Source organism: Camelus bactrianus, chromosome 11 (assembly GCF_048773025.1).
Source record: "Camelus bactrianus isolate YW-2024 breed Bactrian camel chromosome 11, ASM4877302v1, whole genome shotgun sequence".
In the NCBI taxonomy this organism is placed as follows: Eukaryota; Metazoa; Chordata; class Mammalia; order Artiodactyla; family Camelidae; genus Camelus; species Camelus bactrianus.
The window spans coordinates 68,224,210-68,246,191 of NC_133549.1; the positions used below are offsets into that span (position 1 = coordinate 68,224,210).

The 21,982-nt window shown below is 34.9% G+C and overlaps 1 protein-coding gene across 1 annotated transcript in view; it reads left to right on the forward strand.

Moving 5' to 3' along the window:
- MCU (mitochondrial calcium uniporter) overlaps positions 1-21,982 on the forward strand; it is a 199,149-nt gene that overhangs the window by 19,895 nt on the left and 157,272 nt on the right. The window contains exons 2-3 of the mRNA XM_045522785.2: positions 11,500-11,586; positions 14,938-15,030. Of these exons, the coding sequence (XP_045378741.1) occupies positions 14,941-15,030 (90 nt within the window). The 5' untranslated portion in view covers positions 11,500-11,586; positions 14,938-14,940. The remainder of the gene's footprint in view (positions 1-11,499; positions 11,587-14,937; positions 15,031-21,982) is intronic.

The following is a 21,982-nucleotide window of genomic DNA, read 5'->3' on the forward strand; positions in this document are numbered from 1 at the left end:
TTAGTCAAACGTTGCCTATATTTATTGGAAATGTTCATGTATATACATGTCAAGAGTTTACCAAAGCAAGTTACACATCTGCATATTTTTATCTCCTGAAGCTTATTATCAGAAATTGTTTTCCTCCTTTGGCTGATACAGTGATTTGTTTTTTAACCTTCCAATATATACATGGAGGTTAAGTATGATGGAAATGTGTTAAGCTGAAGGTTATGGTGGTGGGTTTTAAAATAGAAGAATAATTTTTAAATCAGAGATTGAATAGAAACCTACATTGGATGTGTGTAGGCTGTTCAAGCATATGGACATTTATATCGTGGGCCAAAACCTGTCCTTAGCAACTCATGATCAACTCCTAATGAAGTCAGCTCATTACATTTGGTGCAATATAAAAGAGTTGGTGTTGCCAAAGAAACTTCATTTTTAAAAAAATTCCCTGAAAATCAATCACTTTCCTATCACATTGCTAGTGTAATTTCCCCCAATAAAGGCTGAAGCTGCTACTTTATATTTTTTTAATTGAAGTGTAGTTGGTTTACAATGTTGTGTTAATTTATGGTGTACAGCATAGTGATTCAATTATAGGTATATATATATTCCTTTTCATATTCTTTTTCATTATAAGCTATTACAAGATATTGAATATAGTTCCCTGTTCTAAACAGTAGGAGGTTGTTGTTTATCTGTGTTTTGTATAGTAGTGTGTATCTGCAAATCCTGAACTCCCGATTTATCCCTATCCTCTCTTTCCCTGTTGATAACCATACGTTTGTTTTCTATGTCTGTGAGTCTGTCTCTGTTTTGTAAATAAGTTCGTTTGTACCATTTTTAAAAAGATTCCACATATAAGTGATATCATAAGGTATTTTTCTTTCTCTTTCTGGCTTACTTCACTTAGTGTGACAATCTCCAGGTCCATCCATGTTGCTGCAAATGGCATTATTTCTTTTTATGGCTGAGTAGTATTCCATTGTATGTATATGCCACAACTTCCTTATCCAATCATCTGTCAGTGGACATTTAGGTTGCTTCCATGTGTTGGCTATTGTAAATAGTGCTGTTATGAACATTGGGATGCATGCAACATTTCAAATTAGAGTTTTCTCCAGATATATGCCCTGGAGTGGGATTGCTGGATCATATGGTAAGTCTATTTTGTTTTTTAAGTAATCTCCATACTGTTTTCCATCACGGCTACACCAGACTACACACCCACCAACAGTGTAGGAGGGTTCCCTTTTCTCCACACCATCTTCAGCGTTTATCATTTGTGAACTTTTTAATGATAGCTATTCTGACTGGTGTGAAGTGATACCTCATTGTAGTTTTGATTTGCATTTCTCTGATAATTAGTGACATTGAGCATTTTTTTATGTGCCTATTGGCCATTTGTATGTCTTCATTGGAGGAATGTTTGTTTAAGTCTTCTGCCCGTTTTTGGATTGGATTTTTTTTTGTTATTAATTTGTATGAGCTGTGTATATATTCTGGAAACTAAGCCCTTGTCAGTTGTGAAGCTGCTACTTTAGCACAACACACCGAATATCCCCATTAAGCTAACAACGTCCAAGACAATCTGGAGATTGTGTAGTGTGTGTGTGTGTGTGTGTGTGTGTGTGTGTGTGTGTATTTACTACATTTCAATGCAAAGTGAGAACAAATAGTTTTTTTAAACCTATAACTTTTAGCTCCTTTTTTTACTTCAAAGAGTAGCAATTAGTCTTAGCAATATTCTTTCTAGTAATTGGTTACCACAATATATAGATGGGTTTTGCTTTCTGCTTCACATTGGTACCCAATTTGTTGCAACCTCTAACTTTGTGCAATGTACACTAAGCAGCTTGCTTCCTATTTCCAACTACCTGCCAGAGCACTGTATCACCATTAGATATTTGTCTATTACTGGTGACAGATACATTGCAAAAGGCCCAGAGTAGCTGCAAAAAGTGCAGAAGTCTTAAAAGTACTGTAAGCCCCTGTGAGCCAGATGGCTTAGCTATACAGTCTCTAGTTGTAAATTAGGACAGTGAGTTGTGTAATGGTTAAGAGCATGGGTTTTGGAATCAGATAGGTCTAGATTTCAAATCAAAGCTTGCATATTTACAAGCTGTGTTACCTTAAGCAAGTTACATAAATTCTCAGAGCTTCATTGTTCTCATCTGGAAAATGGGAATAATCATAAATAAGGTTTTCATGAGGATTAAATGATATAATACATCTAAAACACTAGCAATGCCTGGCATGAAGTAAGTGCTCAGTAATTGTTAGTTATTATTACCATTGTTAGTAACTATGTTATAATTTCTTAGGTCACAATGATTTATTAATGGAGAATCCTGGATGGTTATGTACCTCAAAATGTAAACCTGTCTGCCCCGAGATATAGAATTAGTTTATTGTCTTCATGTTGATTCACCTTTTTCTGCTTTGATTGTATTTTTCCTCTTGTGAGCAAAGTCATGCTTTATAATAATTATATAATTGTATGGTAGCATCTATATCAAATATCTGGTTACAGGGAACCTCATGCCATGGATGAGGCTTGCTCTCTTGGAGCACATTAGCTTTGAATCTGTTCTTGGCAGGAAGATTGTTCTCTCTTCATACCCTGCACTATTTTCCTACTGATGTTGATTTTGATTCAAAATATTTCTCTTTCGTCTTTTGGTGTTAAGTGGGTGCACTACTGCATCAGAAATGATTGTGGTCTTCTATGGGTCAGTGAGCCTGAATGTGTTCTTAGCTTTAAATATGTGTCAGCAACTACTTCAATTGTATAATGTCCAACTTCCCAGGAGGGATCTGGCAGTCCTAGTCTTGGAGTTGGCTATGGTAGTGGGTTTTTGACCAGCTTCTCTGCTGCAGTGTACAACTTAAAAATGGGGGGAATGGCATGAACAATCCAGAAGAAAGTGTGTGCTTACCTTTACGTATTCAGGAATCCACCTTCATCTACAAAGTAATTTGATTTTGGAATTGGCTGTGAACCAAAGAGCAGGCTACATTGCTGGCCTCTGGGTGGGATTTGGTATATCAGCAGTAACAAAACCTCACAAAGTATTTCAAAAACATCTGAAGAGTCTTAAATTAGAATAATTCCTAATTAAAGTTGATAGTATCTCTAAATCTTGTCTTATGTAGAACCTAATGAATTATAGGCATTTGTATCCTTTCATTCAATATATGAAAGATTTAAAATTACACTGTGGCAGATGGATAGCTTATTATATGACTCATTGGAAGCACAATAGGTCAGGAATGTTTATATTTGCCTAATACAACTCAAGCTTCAATATGAGCTTCTGCAAAGTAAAGCAAGCAGGGGATAGATTGGTGTATATTTTTTACAACTGCTTTTTTAAAAATTGAACTTTACTTGAGAATCTTAAGATGACTAATTTATATGTGCTACCTTATTAATGAAACTACTACTTGAATATAAGTGTGAATTCAGTATCTGTATCCTTAGTACATAGCACAGTACTTACCCTATTAAATGCTGGTTTCATGAATCACTGACTGAATGAATACACGAATGAGAAGGAGAAAAGGAGAAAAAGAAAGAAAAAGAATAAAAGGAAGGAAGATGCTTGGATGAATGGATGTGGGGTCATTTATCCCTGTTTTGAAGGTAGATAAATGATGAGTTAAAGTGACCCACTGATCAAAGTCAGAGTGACAATAAAATGAACATACTTAAGTGTTCTAGACTAAACATACTCACCCTTCCCCCCTTCTAGTGGGTATGTCTTATTCTTCAGGTAGTCCTCAATCTTAGCTGCATATTAAAATCACTGACAGTACTTTTTAAAAGATTTCAGTGCCCAATCCCCACCCTCCACCCCCATCCCAGTATTTTTTAAAGGGTGATTCCAATGTGTAGCCAAACTTGAGACTCAATGTGTTAGGGAATTATAATTGCTGTATTTTTCAAGGTTTAAAAAAAAAGAGAGAGGAAAAAAGATACATTTGCCATACTTGCTTTTGTTTTTAATTCCAACAATTAATTTTGTTTTAAAATTCAGTGTTAGGTATTTGCTATTCCAAAAATAATGTCTTAGTTTGTTTGGTCTGCTATAGTGGAATATCATAGACAGGGTGGCTTAAACAACAAAACCTTATTTCTCACAGTTTTGGTGGCTAGGAAGTCCAAGATCAAGGCACCAGCAGAATAGGCGTCTGGTGAGGGCCACTCCGTGGTTCATCAATGGCCATCTTTCTTGCTGTGTCCTCACATGGCAGAAGGGACAAGGGAGCTCTCTGCAGTTTCTTTTATAAAGACACTAATCCACTCTCATGACCTAATCACCTCCCAAAGTCCTCACCTCCAAATACCGTCACATTGGAGATCAGGTTTCAGCATATAAATTTGGTAAGGAGGGGTTGCAGAAACATTCAGTCTGTAACAGATGAACACTAACAAGACACACAATAGAACAAGACATTCTTGTTCTGGTCTACATAACAACCTGTTGACCAGCAAAAGGGAGTTTGCTCATTGCTACAGGAGTCAACAGTAAAAAGATTTTTTTACCTGAAATTAAATATGCACCACAAGATTGGTTTGCCCAGTGTCACTGTAAGGGCAGGTTAGGTAACACGAAAGTTAAATCTTAAGGATGTTATAGAACATATTGGGAGGTGTCTAGATAATACAATATTCTGTTAGAACAGATGCATATAAGCCAGTACTGTTCTCTCTTGCTTATAAATATCATGACTCATCTCAGCTTGGTTTCTTTTAAGAATAGGATCTTACTATGGTGTTCACAGACAAGTGAAAAAAAATTATTACATGAAAGTCAACTTACATTTTCTTTTATCTCAACTACTGCAATAAAATTTCCAGCCAGAGGCCAATTTCAGATTCCATTTTTTAGAGTTGTTAATGATGTCTGCAAGTGTAAGATCCATGAGGGCAGGGACATTTTGTTTGTTTTTTTGTTTACTGCTCATCCCAGTAAGATATAGACTACTATGCACATAGTAGATACTTGTTGAGGATTTATTGAATGAATAAGTATTGTATTTAAGGTGTTAAATGGTGATTTCCATTTCCCAAGTAGTGAATAACTCTGTGGGAACTCCTTTAAGAACTTCATTATTGTTATTATTATTATGAGAGTCTAGAATGAATGTTGTAATGGATATCTATCATTTTAGTCCCTCCCACATCACTTCCTTCTCCTTCCTTCAGATGGTAAAACCCCTTTTTCCCGATGGGAACCAACTCATTGTAGACTCCTTCTCTTCACTGGCCATAGTGGGTGTGCAGTGACCGAGACCTGTCCCATCAGAAAATGATTACATCCCTTATTCGCTCCCACTCACTACCGTCCACATTTTGGTTCCTATTCCAAGACAAGTCACTCAGTCTGTCCTATGATTTTCTGCTGGAGCTAATAAGGAAGATCTGCTGGAATTAATTGTGGATACATTTTTGGAGTCTGGAGCCAATGACAGTCATCTTTCCCACTTTGGGACTAGAACCACCTTTCCCACTTTGGGACTAGAATCTAGAACAGTAGTGAACCTGTATGTAGTAATAAGCCAATTAGAGGCAAGCAGAATTGAAAGATGGAGAGAGTGAGAGAACTTGTTTTCTCATCACCAAAAACTCACACTATTTTTTAAACAGAAATATTCTTCTTGTTTTTTCTGATTATGAAAGTAATAAATGCTCATTGTAAAAAAATTCAGAAAATGCAAAAAATATGAAGAGAAGTAAAGTTATATTGAGATCAACATCTGCAAACTATCTTTTTTATATTATTTGCAAACATATTTAAAATTACATTTTAAAAATTTTAAACAAAAGTATGATCTTGTTTTTTAAAAGTTCCTTTCATCAATTTATGTATCTTAAATATCTCTCCATGTCAGTAAATACAAATTTACATCTTTATTTTTAAAGACTATATAATATTCCATTGTGCAAACTAATTGTAATTTAGTTATCCACCTCTGTTGTTGCAGATAACTCTTAAAAGCTTTTGGTTGTTTTCTGAAAAAGTACTAAATCTTACATTGACTGATTCCTCATCACTTCCCCTTATTCTAAAAATTTCCCAGCATAATTCAAATAGTTGCAGGTTATTGGTTGGGGTGGGTGAGGTGGAAGCAGGCTATTTGAGCTGTAAAAACATAAAAAGTAGTGCTTTTGTAACCATGGGATCTTTCTTACCAAATTTTAAGCTTACCAATTTCATAGAAATGAAGAATAGGCATCATGTCCCTAGTGTTCAGTGCATCTCTTGGCTAGTTTCCAGATTCATTCAAAAACAGTGTTTACATAATGCCTGTGGCATAATATTTTGGTGCTGACTGTACCACTCTCTGATGACTACCAAATCTCTAATTATAAGGGTGTGGTTATTCAACAGCATGAGTAAACCCAATTCCACAGCATTTATGCTTTATTAAGATAACAAAGTAAGGCTTAGGAACTGGAAATCAAGTAATTACAGAGATCTAGAAAATGTATAAATATTCAGTGTAGAGAAACTTGACAAATCAAAAGCAGAAGATAACATGTTTCATAAGTAAGAGCTTATGAAAGCAAGGTGAGAAAATGAAATCATATCTCAAAGACTTTTAAAGTGACAAAAGGAAACATATAAATTAATAACTCTTGGACACGCTTGACATTCTTTTCCAATGTGGCTGGCTCCTTTTGAAATGGGAGCCAATTATGACAGAAACCAATATTATAATGAAATACCTTTGATAGAATCATTTTGAAAAAGAAACGTAGGGCACACAAAGCTGCTCTTTGCGAGTTCCCACTCACGCCTTATGCTTTCCTTTTACAAAGAGTGGCCTTGTTACTGTTGGGCAAGTCCAGTTTCCTGGTTATTTTTGGAGAACTAATGCCTTTGTCACTTAAAGAAACTTAGACACTGTTAGGAAAAACTGTGGGTAAGATTCTAAAGCATTACCATAGACTCCTAGGAAAATACTTCAAATTGAATATTTCTATTACCTTTTATCTGAGTTATACTTATCTATAGATAAGTTATACTTATCTATACTTATGACATAGTGGAGCCCTGTGGAGACTCATCTAAAAGCATGAAAGCTGACTAAGTCGTTCGTGTTAGGACAATGGAATTTAATTTTCACTTTTCCTCCCAGCTTTATGGACATATAATTGACAATGTAAAAATTATATATATTTAAAGTATACAACTTGATGTTTTGATATACATATACATTATGAAATAATTACTACAATCAAGATAATTAACATTTCCATCACCTCAATTAATTACCTTTGTGTGTGTGTTTGTGGTGACAATAAAGACCTACACTCAGTAAATTTCAAATATACAATATAATATTGTTAACTATAGTTACATTCTCATACATTAAATCTTGCATAACTAGAACTTTGTATCCCTTGACCAACATCTCTCCATTTCCTCCCCTCCCCCAATCCCTAGCAACCACCACCCTACTTTCTGTTTCTATGAGTCTATTTTAAATTTCACATATGAGACTCATGGTACATGGGAGTACAATTTTCACTTTTTTAAGTACCAAGAAATGTGTATCATAATTAGAGTCTTACAGAGTCTCTCAACTTTTCTCAATTTCTATATGGTATCTAAGAATTTTATTATTTTCAAGAAAGAAATAAAATTGAGAGAGAAAATCTTTCTTTTGTTAACTTCTAGGAGGCTCAAATGATACTTAGGCAAATTAATGTATGTTGAAAATAACTTGAATTAGGACAATGAGTACACGTAGCTCTACTGTTAAATTGTTCACAATGCTTAGGCTTAAGTTTCGGGAGTATTGTGAAAGGTTTATTGCAAGATACGTAATGTACTCAAAAGCATGTAAATTTATATTTTCAATCACTTTGAGTTTCATGTTCTTTGTATTTATTTGCTTCAAAGAGAAATATTTCCTCCAAATCATAAAATAGCTTCCCAGGGAAAACTTTGCGTAGACATTTTTGTCCCTTTTAAGTCTTAAAAAATCTTTTTCTGTCATACTTCTGAGACATTGAAGTGTGTCAGACAATACTGTACAATTCAGTAGCATGAGTTAACTTTATATATATATCTTTCCTTGTGGTTAATCTAATTAATAATTGTTAATATAATTAGTAATATTGCAGAAATAACTACTGTTCTATTAAAAAAAAAAGGACTATTATTTCTATCCAAGTCTTTGTAATAGGTACAATGATTCTAAAACTCGATCTGGGAGAATAATAATGCAAATAATAGAATGGAAAAACATTTTTTAATTATGAAAAAGGACTAAATCAATTGAATAGAATAATATACCCAAACTAATATATTAAGACAGGGAAGTACAAGTTAAAAAAAAAAGCCTACTACAGAAATAGTCCCATTACATATTGGAACTTACTGTGTGATACAGGGGATTTCATAAATCAATCCAGAAAGGAAGGACCATTTTGGAATGATGATCAATTTAGAAAAAAATTATTTAGATCATTCTCTTATACTATATATCAAAATAAATTACAGATGAATTAAAGAGTAGGTATAAAATATTAAACAATGGAATAACCAGGAGAAAATGGAATGGAATGTATAATAAGCCTCTGGAAGGTAATTATTTTTATAGTTAGCAATTTTTTAAAAAATCAAACGAAAATATAAACTGATTTGTTTTAAGTAACTGAAATGCATAGGCAACAACAGAATGGAAAAACCTGTAAAAACTATTAAATGTAAAGGCTATTAACTTTTTATGTAAAGAGCTCATATAAATTGATAAAAGTACACTAGACCTCAAAGAAATGGATAACAAATGACAATATTAGTGAACAAACATGTAGAAAAAAATACTCAACTTCACTAGTAATCAAAGAAATGTGAAGTAAAACAATAACAAAGTATCCGTTTTCACTTAGGAACTTAGTAAATATTGAAGCAATCATATCAAATAAACAAAGGTAAGATGAACAGGTACTTTCATACATCACTGAAGTGTTGATAAACCCTTAAACCATTAAAATGTTCCTGTCCTTTGACCCAGTAATTCCACGTCCTCATATCCATAAATATGTCTGGGGAAATAAGACTAATGCTCAAACCAAGTGATTCTGCTAAATTTGAAGTTTCTCTGAGCTATGGAAAACAATTTATAAAGACGTTTTAAATAAATAAGATTAAAGCTTTGAATAAAGAGCCAGTAGGGGAGAATGGGAAATGGAGAATTAATATATTTAAGGAAGGGGGGGGGACCAGTTTTGTAAACATTTAGAATCAGTGAAGTGGAAAGATTTGGGGAAACTGGGGATCAAACATGTATTTTTTAATAGTTCCCCTTGTCTTTTTAAAGTTTTTGTTGTTTTAACTGCCACATTTATAGTTAATATACATATTTTTATTCCTGCTTTTAAAAAATGAATCACTAAATTCTGTGCTTTTTCATTGTTGTCCATATGTATACTATATGTATGTATACAGTAAAATTAAACTGTATTATTTTTCTAGCTGTCTCACAGGAATAGTGTCTTTAATACCTTCGATGTTTCTTTTTTATAAGGCCTAACAATATAATATAAGATCCTAGATACAGGAAGTTCTCACAAATATGTAGTCACTGCTTATGGCATTGACTAGTCCCCATTTTCTCCTTATCCCTTACAATATCAGATATACAAATAGGCAATCCAAAGCTGTTAATCTTCCCTGTTAACAGTTTCTAATTTGTCCCAGGTTTAATTCTGTTGAGGCTGTGATTGAATATAGATGCTAATCTCTTTTAGCTATTCTGAGTTTGGTCAGTAATTAAGGCCTTTTTCTTCCCCTATGTGGAATTCACTTATAAGCGAAATCTTGAAAAAATGACACAAATGAACTTATTTACACAACAGAAACAGAATCACGGACATAGAAAACAAACTTATGTTACCAAAGAGGAAAGTAGGGGTGAGGGATAAATTAGAAGTTTGGGATTAGCAAATGCACACTACTATATATAAAACAGATAAACAACAAGTTCCTACTATATAGCACAGGGAACTATATTCAATATCTTGTAATAAACTATAATGGAAAAGAATATATCTATGTATCTATCTATATCTATATATCTCTATATATAGATTATATATATCTGTATATGTATAACTGAAGCACTTTGCTGTACACCAGGAACTAACACAATATTATAAATCAACTATAAGTCAATAATTTAAAAAATATATAGCTGTGTTTAACACCTGGCTTGCAATATTATCCCGAAAATTTAGCAGTTGGCTCTTGCTAGCTAGTACAACTTAGCTGTAGCATACCAGTGGTTTTAACTTTGCTCCAGACTCTAGACCGAGCCCTCGTGTAGTAACTCAAATGAGTCTGTCTTTTATTTAGACCAACTCTGATCTCAAATACATGGAAACTAGATTCAAATTAGATTATTGGTATACACTGAACATTCCCATGTAGTTGCCATTGTGTTAGACTATGAGGATGCAAAGGTTAAAAGACTCCTCCCACAATCTTTCCTGTGTCAATAAACAGCAACTCTATTTTCAAGTTTTTCAGACCAAAAATCTTGATGTCATCTTTGACTCCTCTTTCTCTTCTGATCTTATTTCAAGTCCTTTAGCAAATTCTGATCCCTATACATTCAGAATATAACCAGAATAATATAACGTCTCACTCCTCTATCACACAAGCCTCTCTGATCTACTATCCTTTCTTACCTGGGTTACTGAAATAGTATCCTAAATGGTCTTGCTTCCATCTTGCCCCTTTGTGAACAATAGTCAGACTGATACTTTTAGACTGTTAAGTCACGTTGTGTTTTTGCTCTGCTCAGTACTCCCCTCTAACTTCTCATCCTACTCAGAGTAAAAGCCAGAGTCTTCATGATGATCTTTGGGGCTCAACTTAATTGGTGTCTCTCTCCTTATATCTCTGACATCATTTACTATTCTTCCCCTTTGTCGCTCTGCTCCAACTATGATTGCCTCCTTACTTTTCCTCAAATGTGCTGGGCAGGATCCTGCCTCAAGATGCGTGCATTTGCTGTGTTCTCTGCTTAGAACACTCTTCCTTAGACAGCTGCATGACTTTTCTTCCCTCTTGTCTTCTGCAAGTCTTTGCTTATAAGCCGTCTTCTCAGTGAGGACTTCTCTACCACCCTGTTTAAAACTGCAACGCCACTTCCCACCCCCAGCATTCCCCACTTAAATTTTCTCCATAGACTTATTTCTATTGACATACCATCTGTTTCACTTATTTATTTGTTTATTGTCTGCTCCCCCCTTAACTAAAATATAAGCTGCACAAGATCAGTGAACTTTGTTCTGCTCACTGCTGAGCTCCCAGTGTCTAGAGTAGTGTCTGGCATATACAGGTGCTTAATACAAATTTATTGATTGACTGAGTGAAGATCTATGCTCAAGGAGTTTAATAGATTTCCTATGTGTATTTTTTGTAATGAAAGTAACTAGATCTCCTACCTTTGGTTTCCAGTTTCCTAATGATTAATCCCCCTTGTTACCAGGCATCTACAGTTCTGACCTGCCTGCAAGGATCTCTGTCAGTTTTAAGCCAACCGTACATCTTGGGTTTTCCTTGGCTGGGATTTGTGGTACGTATGTTTCTCTCTTTCTTTTATAAAGGAAGAGAGAGATTTATCTTCTGGTTTCAGACCTGTCTTTGAATTAATATGATTTCATGTCTCAGTCTGAGAATTTTTTTCTTTGTCTGAGTTTTGGATCTGATAGCACTCTTAGGTGACAAAGAGATTATATAACAAAATACATTATCATCACAATCTTTAAAAATTAAAATGTGCTTTGTAAGAATAATACTTCTTTTAGTAATTAGATAGGATATTACTTGTTATCTATCAACCCTCCTATTATTTACATGAGATAGGTGAATATCCCTATAAAATTCTTAGGTTTGACACACACAAAACTAAATAGATTAGAAGCTATCTGTCAACTATTCTTAGATTTTAAGATCCCTCACTACCTACACACTTTTCTCAGGCATTTTACAAAAATCCTAGAATAACCAGGATCAACTGAATAGTATCCTCATTTGTTAGCTGGTATTTGCTAGTGAGATAAGATGGCTATAGACAACTCTGAATTAACAAGCAGTCTCTCATAAGTTAAGATGGTTGGGGGTGATAATGTGAATCAGAATTGTTAACTGCCAATAATAAAAAATTTTGTGAAGTAATTTTGGGTTTTTTGGGGGTAAACATTCTCCATAGCCTATTTTATTTCTGCAAACATTCTGCAAGAATGGCAGTATAAGTAGTAATCTTTCCCAGGTATAATTGATATGGCTGAAACTCAGGAAGCACCAAGTACCTAAAAATACCAGTAGAAATAATAAAAAGGACACTTGTCTTCATGTAGCAACAGCCTAGAAAGGTCAAAAATCTTTTGTATAATTGATACTGTTTCCATCACTGTATTTCTATGAAGAAACTGGAGGGAAAGAGGAGCAAATAATTTATTATGTTTTTATAGGTAAAGAAACTGAGGCACCAAGACAGACTATTTCTTGCCTGAGACCACAATGGTACATCATTTGCAGAAATGGGACTGCTGCATCCTCTTAGTTGTTAGCTTACAGAGTAGTTTTTCCATATTGCTCTGCACTGCTAATATAATTGAGGTTCCAAGTAATAATAGAAGATGGTCAGGGCAAAGTAATGGTAATGAGCCAGAGCTAGAAATGAAAATAGAGTCCAAGTCCTCTTAACTCCCTGCCCATTGATCCTGCCGTTAAACTGCAGGACTAAATTACTGGACTTCATCAAAAAGTGACAGCCTAATGCTATTAGAGACTAGCCAGTGTCAGTTCAGCTAACTTTTCATTATAGACGGACAGAATAATTCATATTTTGACTTACCTAAGGGAAAACCATCTCAAATTGGAATTCCTTTTGGACATTGTCATTTCTTCTGCTATTTAAGTGTTTACTTGTGTGGTGTAAAAAGGATCTTGGTTAACTGAATCTCATTAGGAGTCAGAAAAAAACACATTACAAGTTAAAAATAATTACCTCTTTGCTTAAAAAAAGATGTGAATCAGCAAGCTAGAGAGCTCAAGTTTTCAATGGGTTGGCTCGTCCATTGTGTCAGTGTGAGGGGTAATGTGGTCCATTCCAACTTCTGAGAACAGGCCGGGTAGGAGAGTTTAAAAATAGAAAAGAAGGAGGAAAGTCATCTTTTGTCCTATGTTTAAGATATCTGTTGCTTAGCTTGGTAGGTTCAGATGACTGAGACCAGTCATAAATCAGAAATCAAGAAACTTTTCACCAGACCCTGAATAACCAAAGCAATCTCGAGAAAGAAGAACAGAGCTTGAGGTATCATGCTTCCTAATTTCAGACTATACTACAAACCTACATTAATCAACCCAGTATGGTACTGGCACAGAAACTGACACATAGATGAAAGGAACAGAATAGATAGCCCAGAAATAAACTCATGCACTTGTGGTCAAATAATCAATGACAAAGCAGCCAAGAATATACAATGGGGAGAAAACAGTCTCTTCAATAAGTGGTGCTGGGAAAACTGGACAGCTACATGTAAAAGAATGAAATTGGAACATTTTCTCACACGATATGCAAAAATAAACTCAAAATCAATTAAAGACCGAAATATGAAACAGGAAACCGTGAAACTCCTAGAAGAAAACATAGGCAGAACACTCTCTGACATAAATCATAGCAACATTTTTTTGGACCTGTCTCCTAAGGCAAAACAAACAAATGGGACCTAGTTAAACTTAAAAGCTTTCCACAGAGAATGAAAGCGTCAACAAAATGAAAAGACAACGTATATATAATGGGGTAAAATATTTGTAAATGATATGGCCAATAAGGGGTTAATATCCTAAAAATATAAACAGCTCATACAACTCAATATCAAAAAAACCAACAACCCGATTAAAAAATGGGCAGAAGACTTAAACAGACATTTTTTGAAAGAAGACAGACAGCTGGCCAATAGACACATGAAAAGGTGCTCAGCATTGCTAATCATCAGAGAAATGCAGATCAAACTATAAGTGAGTTATCACCTTACATGTGTCAAATTGGCTATCATCAAAAATACCACAAATAACAAATGTTGGCGAGGATGTGGAGAAAAGGGAATTCTTGTTCACTGTTGGTGGCAACCAATGTGGAAAACAGTATGGAGATTCCTCCAAAAACTAAAAATAGAACTACAGTGATCCAGAAGTTCCACTCTTGGGTATATCTGCAGAAAATGAAAACACTAATTCCAAAAGATACATGCACCCCAATGTTCATAGCAGAATTACTTACAATGGCCAAGATGTGACAGCAATCTAAGTGTCCATCAACAGATGAATGGATAAAGAAAATGTGGTATATGTATAATATATATGTAATATATATAATGTAATATTAGTCATAAAAAAGAATGAAATTTTGTCATTTACAACATGGAGGGACCTAGAGGGTATTATGTTTAGTGAAATGTCAGAGAAAGATAAATACTGTATGTTATCTTTATATCTACAATCTAAAAAATAAAACAAATGAATGACTATAACAAAACAGAAACAGACTCACAGAAATAGAGAACAAATGAGTGGTTACCAGTGGGGAGAAAGAGGGGTAAGCGGTAGGGGAAGAGGGGGAGGGGAGGTAAGGGACTAAAAGGTACAAACTACTTTGGATAAAATAAATAAGCTACAAGGATATATTGTACAGCATAGAGAATATAGCCAGTATTTTATAATAACTTTAAATGGAATATCATTTATAAAATTTTTGAATCACTTTGTTGTATATCTGAAACTAATATTGTAAATCAACTATATCTCAATTTTTAAAAAAGAAACTTTTCACCAATAAAAAAGTTTCTAAGAAATACAATACAGTGAGGTGAGTTTTCATTGTGTAAGCTGACACATGGTACTCTTCTCTTGTGTTTTCAAGGGCATGGGCACTTTGACCTGCTGGAAAGAATATAAAGCTCATGTAGACATCCTCAGTGGTGAAACTCTTCATATGAATCAGAACTCCAGAAAGGTAGGGGCCAATGAACAAAGGTTTTATTATCTTCATAATTCTTTTCCTAGTTTTTTACAACAAATTAGCATACGAAGAAACATCTTTGGGGTTACTTAGTTTCCCTGGGTATCTCCCAGGTATATAGGCCATCTACATCTATTAAACTTCTGTTTTGTTTTTTTCCTGTTGAAAAAAAGAAGAAAAAAGAAACATCTTTAACGTAATACTTCTGGTTTTAATTAAACTGACTATTTTAGGGTTCCATGTAGCTTTATGTACATCATTATTTTTAACCTTTGCAACAACCCAGAGAGAATATTGTTCTACAGATGAGGAAGCAGATGTTGTTTCGCCCCTGGTCATACGGATTGCATAGTAGTTAGATCTGGATTTAGAATGTAGGTCTCCAATATCACTTCTAATATTCTTTCCACCATGTTATAGAAGGGCTACGGCAATGTTTAAATTTTTACCTTTAAGTCAATTTCTAGCTAAATTTTTGGCTACTTGATGGCTTTTTGAGAAATAGAGGCAAGAATATTTGTTTTGCCTCCCTATTTTTCTTGCTGTGTAGACATTAGACATCAGATTGTGGGGTTTTTTTGTTGCAATAAGGTAGAAATGCATTTCCTCAAAAGTGTCTGGGCACCAGATGCCTATTTGTTTTGAGTTCACCAAGGGTACCATAAGTCAAACTTGATGGTTGCAGGCAGAGTCCTGAAGTGAGAACTGTGAGTTGACATGCTATAAATAAAGGATTTCCTATAGTTTCTAAAACAAGATAGAAGACACTGGTGGATAAACTGAGCTACAAACTTTTGATATTACTGCAGCCTATATGAGATATTAGAGAGCCTTTAAATTTTTAGAGAAAAAGCAAGCAAGTATTATTTTCATTGAGCATCTGCTACTACCAGTTCACAAGTTGTAACACCAAAAACAGATTCCAACTCAGCCTCCACCCAGTGAAATATTGTTTTAGTGATTTGGTCATGAAATTATCAAAACCAATAATGATTTTTTTAACATTTTTTATTGATTTATAATCATTTTACAATGTTGTGTCAAATTCCAGTGTAGAGCACAATTTTTCAGTTATACATGAACATGTATATATTCATTGTCACATTTTTTTCTCTGTGAGCTACCATAAGATCTTGTATATATTTCCCTGTGCTATACAGTATAATCTTGTTTATCTATTCTACAATTTTGAAATCCCAGTCTATCTCTACCCACCCCCCCCACCCCCTTGGCAACCACAAGTTTATTTATTTATTTATTATTTATTATTTATTTATTCTATGTCTGTGAGTCTATTTCTGTTTTGTATTTATGCTTTAAAACCAATAATGATTAATTTCTATGGGACTGCATCTAGAGGACTTCAAGCAAAGCCTCTGTCTTCTGTAACCAATCATTCAACCAAATAAATATGTGAATATTCTCCTTCATGCACCTAGTTCTATGTTAGGTACTGTGGTGCCTCCTCCATAGTAAAAGCTTAATGTCATTCAATAATGATTGAGTCAGTGAAGGAAACAGAAAAAGTCAAAGACATGCATTTGCCCAAAAGGTGCTGACTTCCTAGTAAAACTGAAACATACCAAAGAAATTAGTGTAGCAAAGAAATTATTTTAAAAACACCAAATCTCATTTTTATTTGTATTTTTTTAATCATGATGCTACTCCCTATGGGCTCAGAGTGATTACTTTTGAGGAAATAATCTAAGTTTCTATAGGATCTACTCTGAGATCATGTCCTGAACTATTCCATACCAGGGGAGGTAGTAGAGAGGAAAAAGCTAAGTGTGTGGACTCTGGTGTCAGATAGCCTAGATTCATACTTGGCCTCACTACTTACCAGGCAAGAGATCTTTTAGCAAGTTACTTTTCAATATCACATTTTTCTCATTTGAAAAATGGGGGCCAGTATAGCATTTTCCTCATAGAGATATTGTGAGGATTAAACAAGATATTATTGTGTAATATGTTGGGGTTTTTTGTCTGAAAACAACGTAAATTAATTTTTTCATAATTCCAGAGGTTAGAAGTCTGAAATGGTGTTGGCAAGGCCATACCCCCTCTGAAGTTTCTGGGGAAGAATTCCATTTTGCCTCTTCCTAATTTCTGTTAGCTTCCAGCAATTCTTGGTGTTCCTTGGTTTGTAAAGCATCACTCCAATCTCTGCACTTGGCCTTCCTCCCTGAATGTGTATCTCTGTGTGTCCTTCCCTCCTTCTCATAAAGACAGCAGTCATTAGATTTAGGGCCAACACTTACCCCATATGACCTCATCTTTTTTTTTTTAAATTAAGTATAGTTGATTTACAATGTAGTGTTAGTTTCAGGTGTACAGTGAAGTGATTCAGTTTTATATATATATATTCTTCTTCAGATTCTTTTTCATTATAGGTTTCATTATAAGATATTGTATCATGTGATGTTTATATAGAATATAGCCCAACACCTTGCTAATAGCTATTACTCAGTATTATCACTAACAATATTTCTTTCAGATTAGAAAAAAGACTTTAAAATCTAGACTTAATTAACCTTCTTATGACCTTGCCAAATTGTCTGCTTCCATATGCTGCCTGCCAGATTGCTCACTTACAGATGAGGAACCTATGTGCTTACCTGTGATAAATAAGACCACTGAAGCTCAATACTATGTAGTAAAGAACAGGGTGGGTGTAACTGAAAATGTACAACTACACAAACCCTAGGAAAGCAGTTTTCTGTGCAGGGGCATGTTATAGTGAGACAAAGATAACCATGAGTCAGCCAGACCTCACTTTGATTCGGCTCAATACTAAGCCTCTTTGAATGATTCCTTAGTTATGTGCCTTTGAGGAGTTACTTAAATTCTTTGGGCTATTATTTTTCTTATCTGTAAAGTTGGGAAAATAATATCTAAATCACTGAGGTTTTTGTGAAGACAGTGACTACAGAGAGTAGGGGCTCAGTAAATTTGTTGAGGGCTGCGACCAGCCCTGTGAATGTTCTCTTTTTCCTGCAGCTATCTTGGGAAAAGAGTAGCAACAGGAGGGGTGGCGGGCAGGGCAGCCCCTCAGCAACATTTTGATGGATGTGATTTACACGTCTGTCACAAATGGTTGGCCAGTGTACAAGAGGGCCAGTGAAGGTAGAAATCTAGTCTGGGCTCCATTCTCCAAAATGTGCAAGGGGACTCTTACTAATTTGTACAAAGTGCTCTATTCTCCACCCTGTTTCTGTACCACTTCCTGGCTTTCAGTTCCTTCCCACCTTCTGAAGGTTCTCAGTAACTTCATGGGGCCATGACCGGTCACTGCTGTTCCCACTATAACCTACCTCACACTTCTCAGGTCATCCTCTACCATTTGATCCTGCTATGAAAATCCTAATTTTCCAGAGTCCCACTCCACCAGTGCTCTTCTAAGAGTCAAGTGCTAGTTGCATAAATGAATTCCAGCTAAGGAAGACCTTCCTTTAGTTATACTGTCTCTTGGCATTTTAACAAAGGTTTCCAGTGTTTCAACCCAAAGGAGCAAACAATGTGAGGGTTTGAAATATCAAGGTGAAGCTAATGTAGACAAGCAGTTTGAAAACAGAGGGGACTTTTCAGCACAGCACATAGCAGCTGTCCACTCTGGCCATGTATAAAACTGGAGATGGCATTGAGCATGGACCAGGAAGTAGAAGCTGTGTACACTTAATGAACAACCCTGCCTGTCGCACATTGGCCAGTCCATTTAAAGAGTCAGAAAGAACTTTGGACCCTACACCAATACCAACCTCTGAAAGACAAGAATGTGGGAGGGGAAGATTTTGTGGTATAGTAAAAAGAGAACTGCCTTGAGAATTAGGAAACTTGGATTATAGCTCTGCCTTCACCACTAAGTAGCTTTGGCCTTAGGAAAGTCAACTGCATGCTTACACTTCAATGACTTCACTGTGGACTGAGAGACTGAATTAGAGAAACTTTTTTCAGGTCTAACCTTCTGTGTTGCTTTTTTTTTTTTTTTTTCCATTGCAAACTGATTAGCCTGAGGCTGGGGAGAAGAGGGAAACAATGCTGAATTGTAGCTTAAAAGGTATTATACTGAACTTCAAATCAAGAGTGCTGGCTTCCAGAGAGGCAGAATACATTAATGGTTAAGAATATAGTCCTTTATTCCTGGGCCTGGGGACTGAATTTGGACAAATCACTTAACCTCAGTTTCCTCATCTGTAAAAGAGGAATACTAATACCTATGTCATAATGTTAATGAGAAGATTAAATCAGCTAATACTAACAAAAGGACCCAGCGCAGTTCCTGATACCTAGTAAGTTCCCAGTACTTGGTGATGATATGTTGCATCCTATCTCTGCTACTAAATTAATTCTTGATTGGCCAGTCATTCACCTCTCTGGGTCTCCTTAAAAAAAATTTTTTTGGTCCATTCAGAGAATAGGTTATTTTTAAGGTGCTTTCTATTTCCATATTTCAGTGTCTATCTTTTTGTTTGTAATAGAAAATTTTGTTTTAGGAATTTGGCCAGTTTTGAAATTTGAATTTTGAAATCCTCCCATGTACACAAAATAGTTTCCCCAAAAGATCTCCAAGTCTGAACTACTCCCATTGTATGCAGGAGGATCATTGCTAGCTACCAGGATATGAGCATTGTACAATTTTAATCCTAAAACTCTTGCTTCTGTACCTCCAATCCCAGTAATGTAAGGACGTACATCTTCACATGTCTCGGTCTCCTCTTTTGTGAATTATCTGTTCAAGTCTTTTGCCCATTTTTCTATTGAGTTGCTGCCTTTTTATTATTGATTTGTGAGAGTTCTTTATATATTTTGGACATAAGTTCTTTGTTGGATGCTCTCTGTCAATATGCCCAGGCATCCTCACTAGTTCAGATGTGCTTCCTTTGATTAAATCGCCCTAGAGACTGAATTACTATGTTGTCCTTATAGTAGTACCTCAGCAAATGTGGAAGTAGTGGAGTGGAGATACTATATTTTGAGAAGATAGGAATACATATTTTATTCATTTGTTTATTCATTCCACAAATCTTTGAGCACATGTTTATTGAGCATTAATTATGTGCAAGGAACTGTGCCAAAAATGTAGGTTTGCTTCCTTCTGAAGTATTAGAACTCAGTTTGGGAATTTTACTTACACATTGTCATTGGTATAAAATAAGAATCTTACAGTAAATTTAAACATTTTTTAGGAACCCAGAACATTCCTGAAAACTGAACAACTGATAGCCACTACCTAAATGAATATCAATTACCTGTAAAAGTCCTGTGCAAATGTTAAAAATGCCTTCTAGATTAAGACACATATTTTCATTCATTCATTCATTTATTTACCCAAATCAAATATTTGTTAAGCACATATTATGGAAGCATGTTAAATGGAAAACTAATTTCCTATATCATTCATTTCTCAGCATCATTTCTGGGAGAAGGACCCATGTTGGCAAACAGGCAGTTATTTGTCTACATTTATATTTTTCCCCCTTCCAAAATACAAAATTGATAAGAAAGCAGCAAAGGCCATTTTAAAAGAACCATCAAATCTTTACCATCTTCTCCAAATTCTCTTAAGTGATTTCTACATCATGGGAATTAATGAAAATGGCATTTCCCAATTAACTTGGGATTCTGAGTTAGGGTCCTATCACATGTTATCCTGGGTTTATAATCTTGTGGTATTTGTGAAATTTGCCTCTTCTTGATAATAATCATGTTTTTGATTGAATAGATAATAGGTCTAATTGCTTCAGGGCCTTAAAGTAGCAGCATATATAGATGCTATAAGCTTTGCTTAAATTTTAACAAGTCTATTACATGAGTTACTCCCTCTGATGCTGGATAAGCCAAAGGGCCCTGTTTCAACCTAATATATACATCTTAGCAAAGCAAGACATGAAGAAAGGAATGCAATGCTTTCTTATAATACTGAGACTTAATTTTGTTTATACTCTAGGCAATGAAACAGTTAGAAACTAAGTAGAATTGAACCCTACTACACATAGACAGCAAAAAACTACAATTTCTCCATATGTCTTCTTAGGGACATAAGACATAATGTTGCTGGGTGGGGTTAGTTATTACATTAGTAGTATGTTTTAAATTTGTGTTATATTGATGCTCTGAGATAACTCAAGGGACCTTTCAGTAATTCTGTGTGATATATAAATGTTATGGGAAGAACTGATCTCATTTCAAGATTAGGGTGAATAAAAGAGCATTATAGAAAAAGAAAAACATGATGCAGAAAATGTAAGTTTTGTAAAATTTCTCCTAGCATATATTGCTTGGCATATAATAGTAATTCAGTATATTTTTCTTGATTGACTGATTGAATGAATGAATACATATATTTTACTCGTTCAGGTCTTGTCCCTTACTCTTATCCAATTCTCAATTAATAGTAATTACTTCCTGAGCCTCTAGACAAATTTTAGATAATTTGGCTCCCAAGTCTTGGGAGATAGAATGGCTTTTAAAGTGCCTAATTAAGAACAATTTGTTAATAATTATATCTCTTAGAATAATATCCTTCCTCTTTTCACTCTTTTAAGCTGTCTTTACACTTTCCAAGTCTCATGCTGCTTCTTATTCCTTAGGCTAGTTTTTATTAAATAAAACAACAAAACTCTGTTTCTCCCTGCTTTTTAATAAATGTGACCCTTTCTGTCATCCTTTCCTTGACCCTTCCAAGTCAGTAGTGGTTGCCGCAACTGACTGCTGACAGACAAGATGCCAAGTGCAATGGCTAAATTTAAAGAGCAGCATTCACACCTGTTGTTAACTGGCAGTGACCAGTCTCACGCCCACAGTTTCCTCCACCCTCTGCCCTCTAACCAAGTGCAACCCATAGCCCATCCTCTATGTGTTCACATAAAATAAGTACGGATGAAGATTATATACATTACATCAAAATGGAGAATGAATATAGCATTTGACACTAAATCAGTCCAGTTTC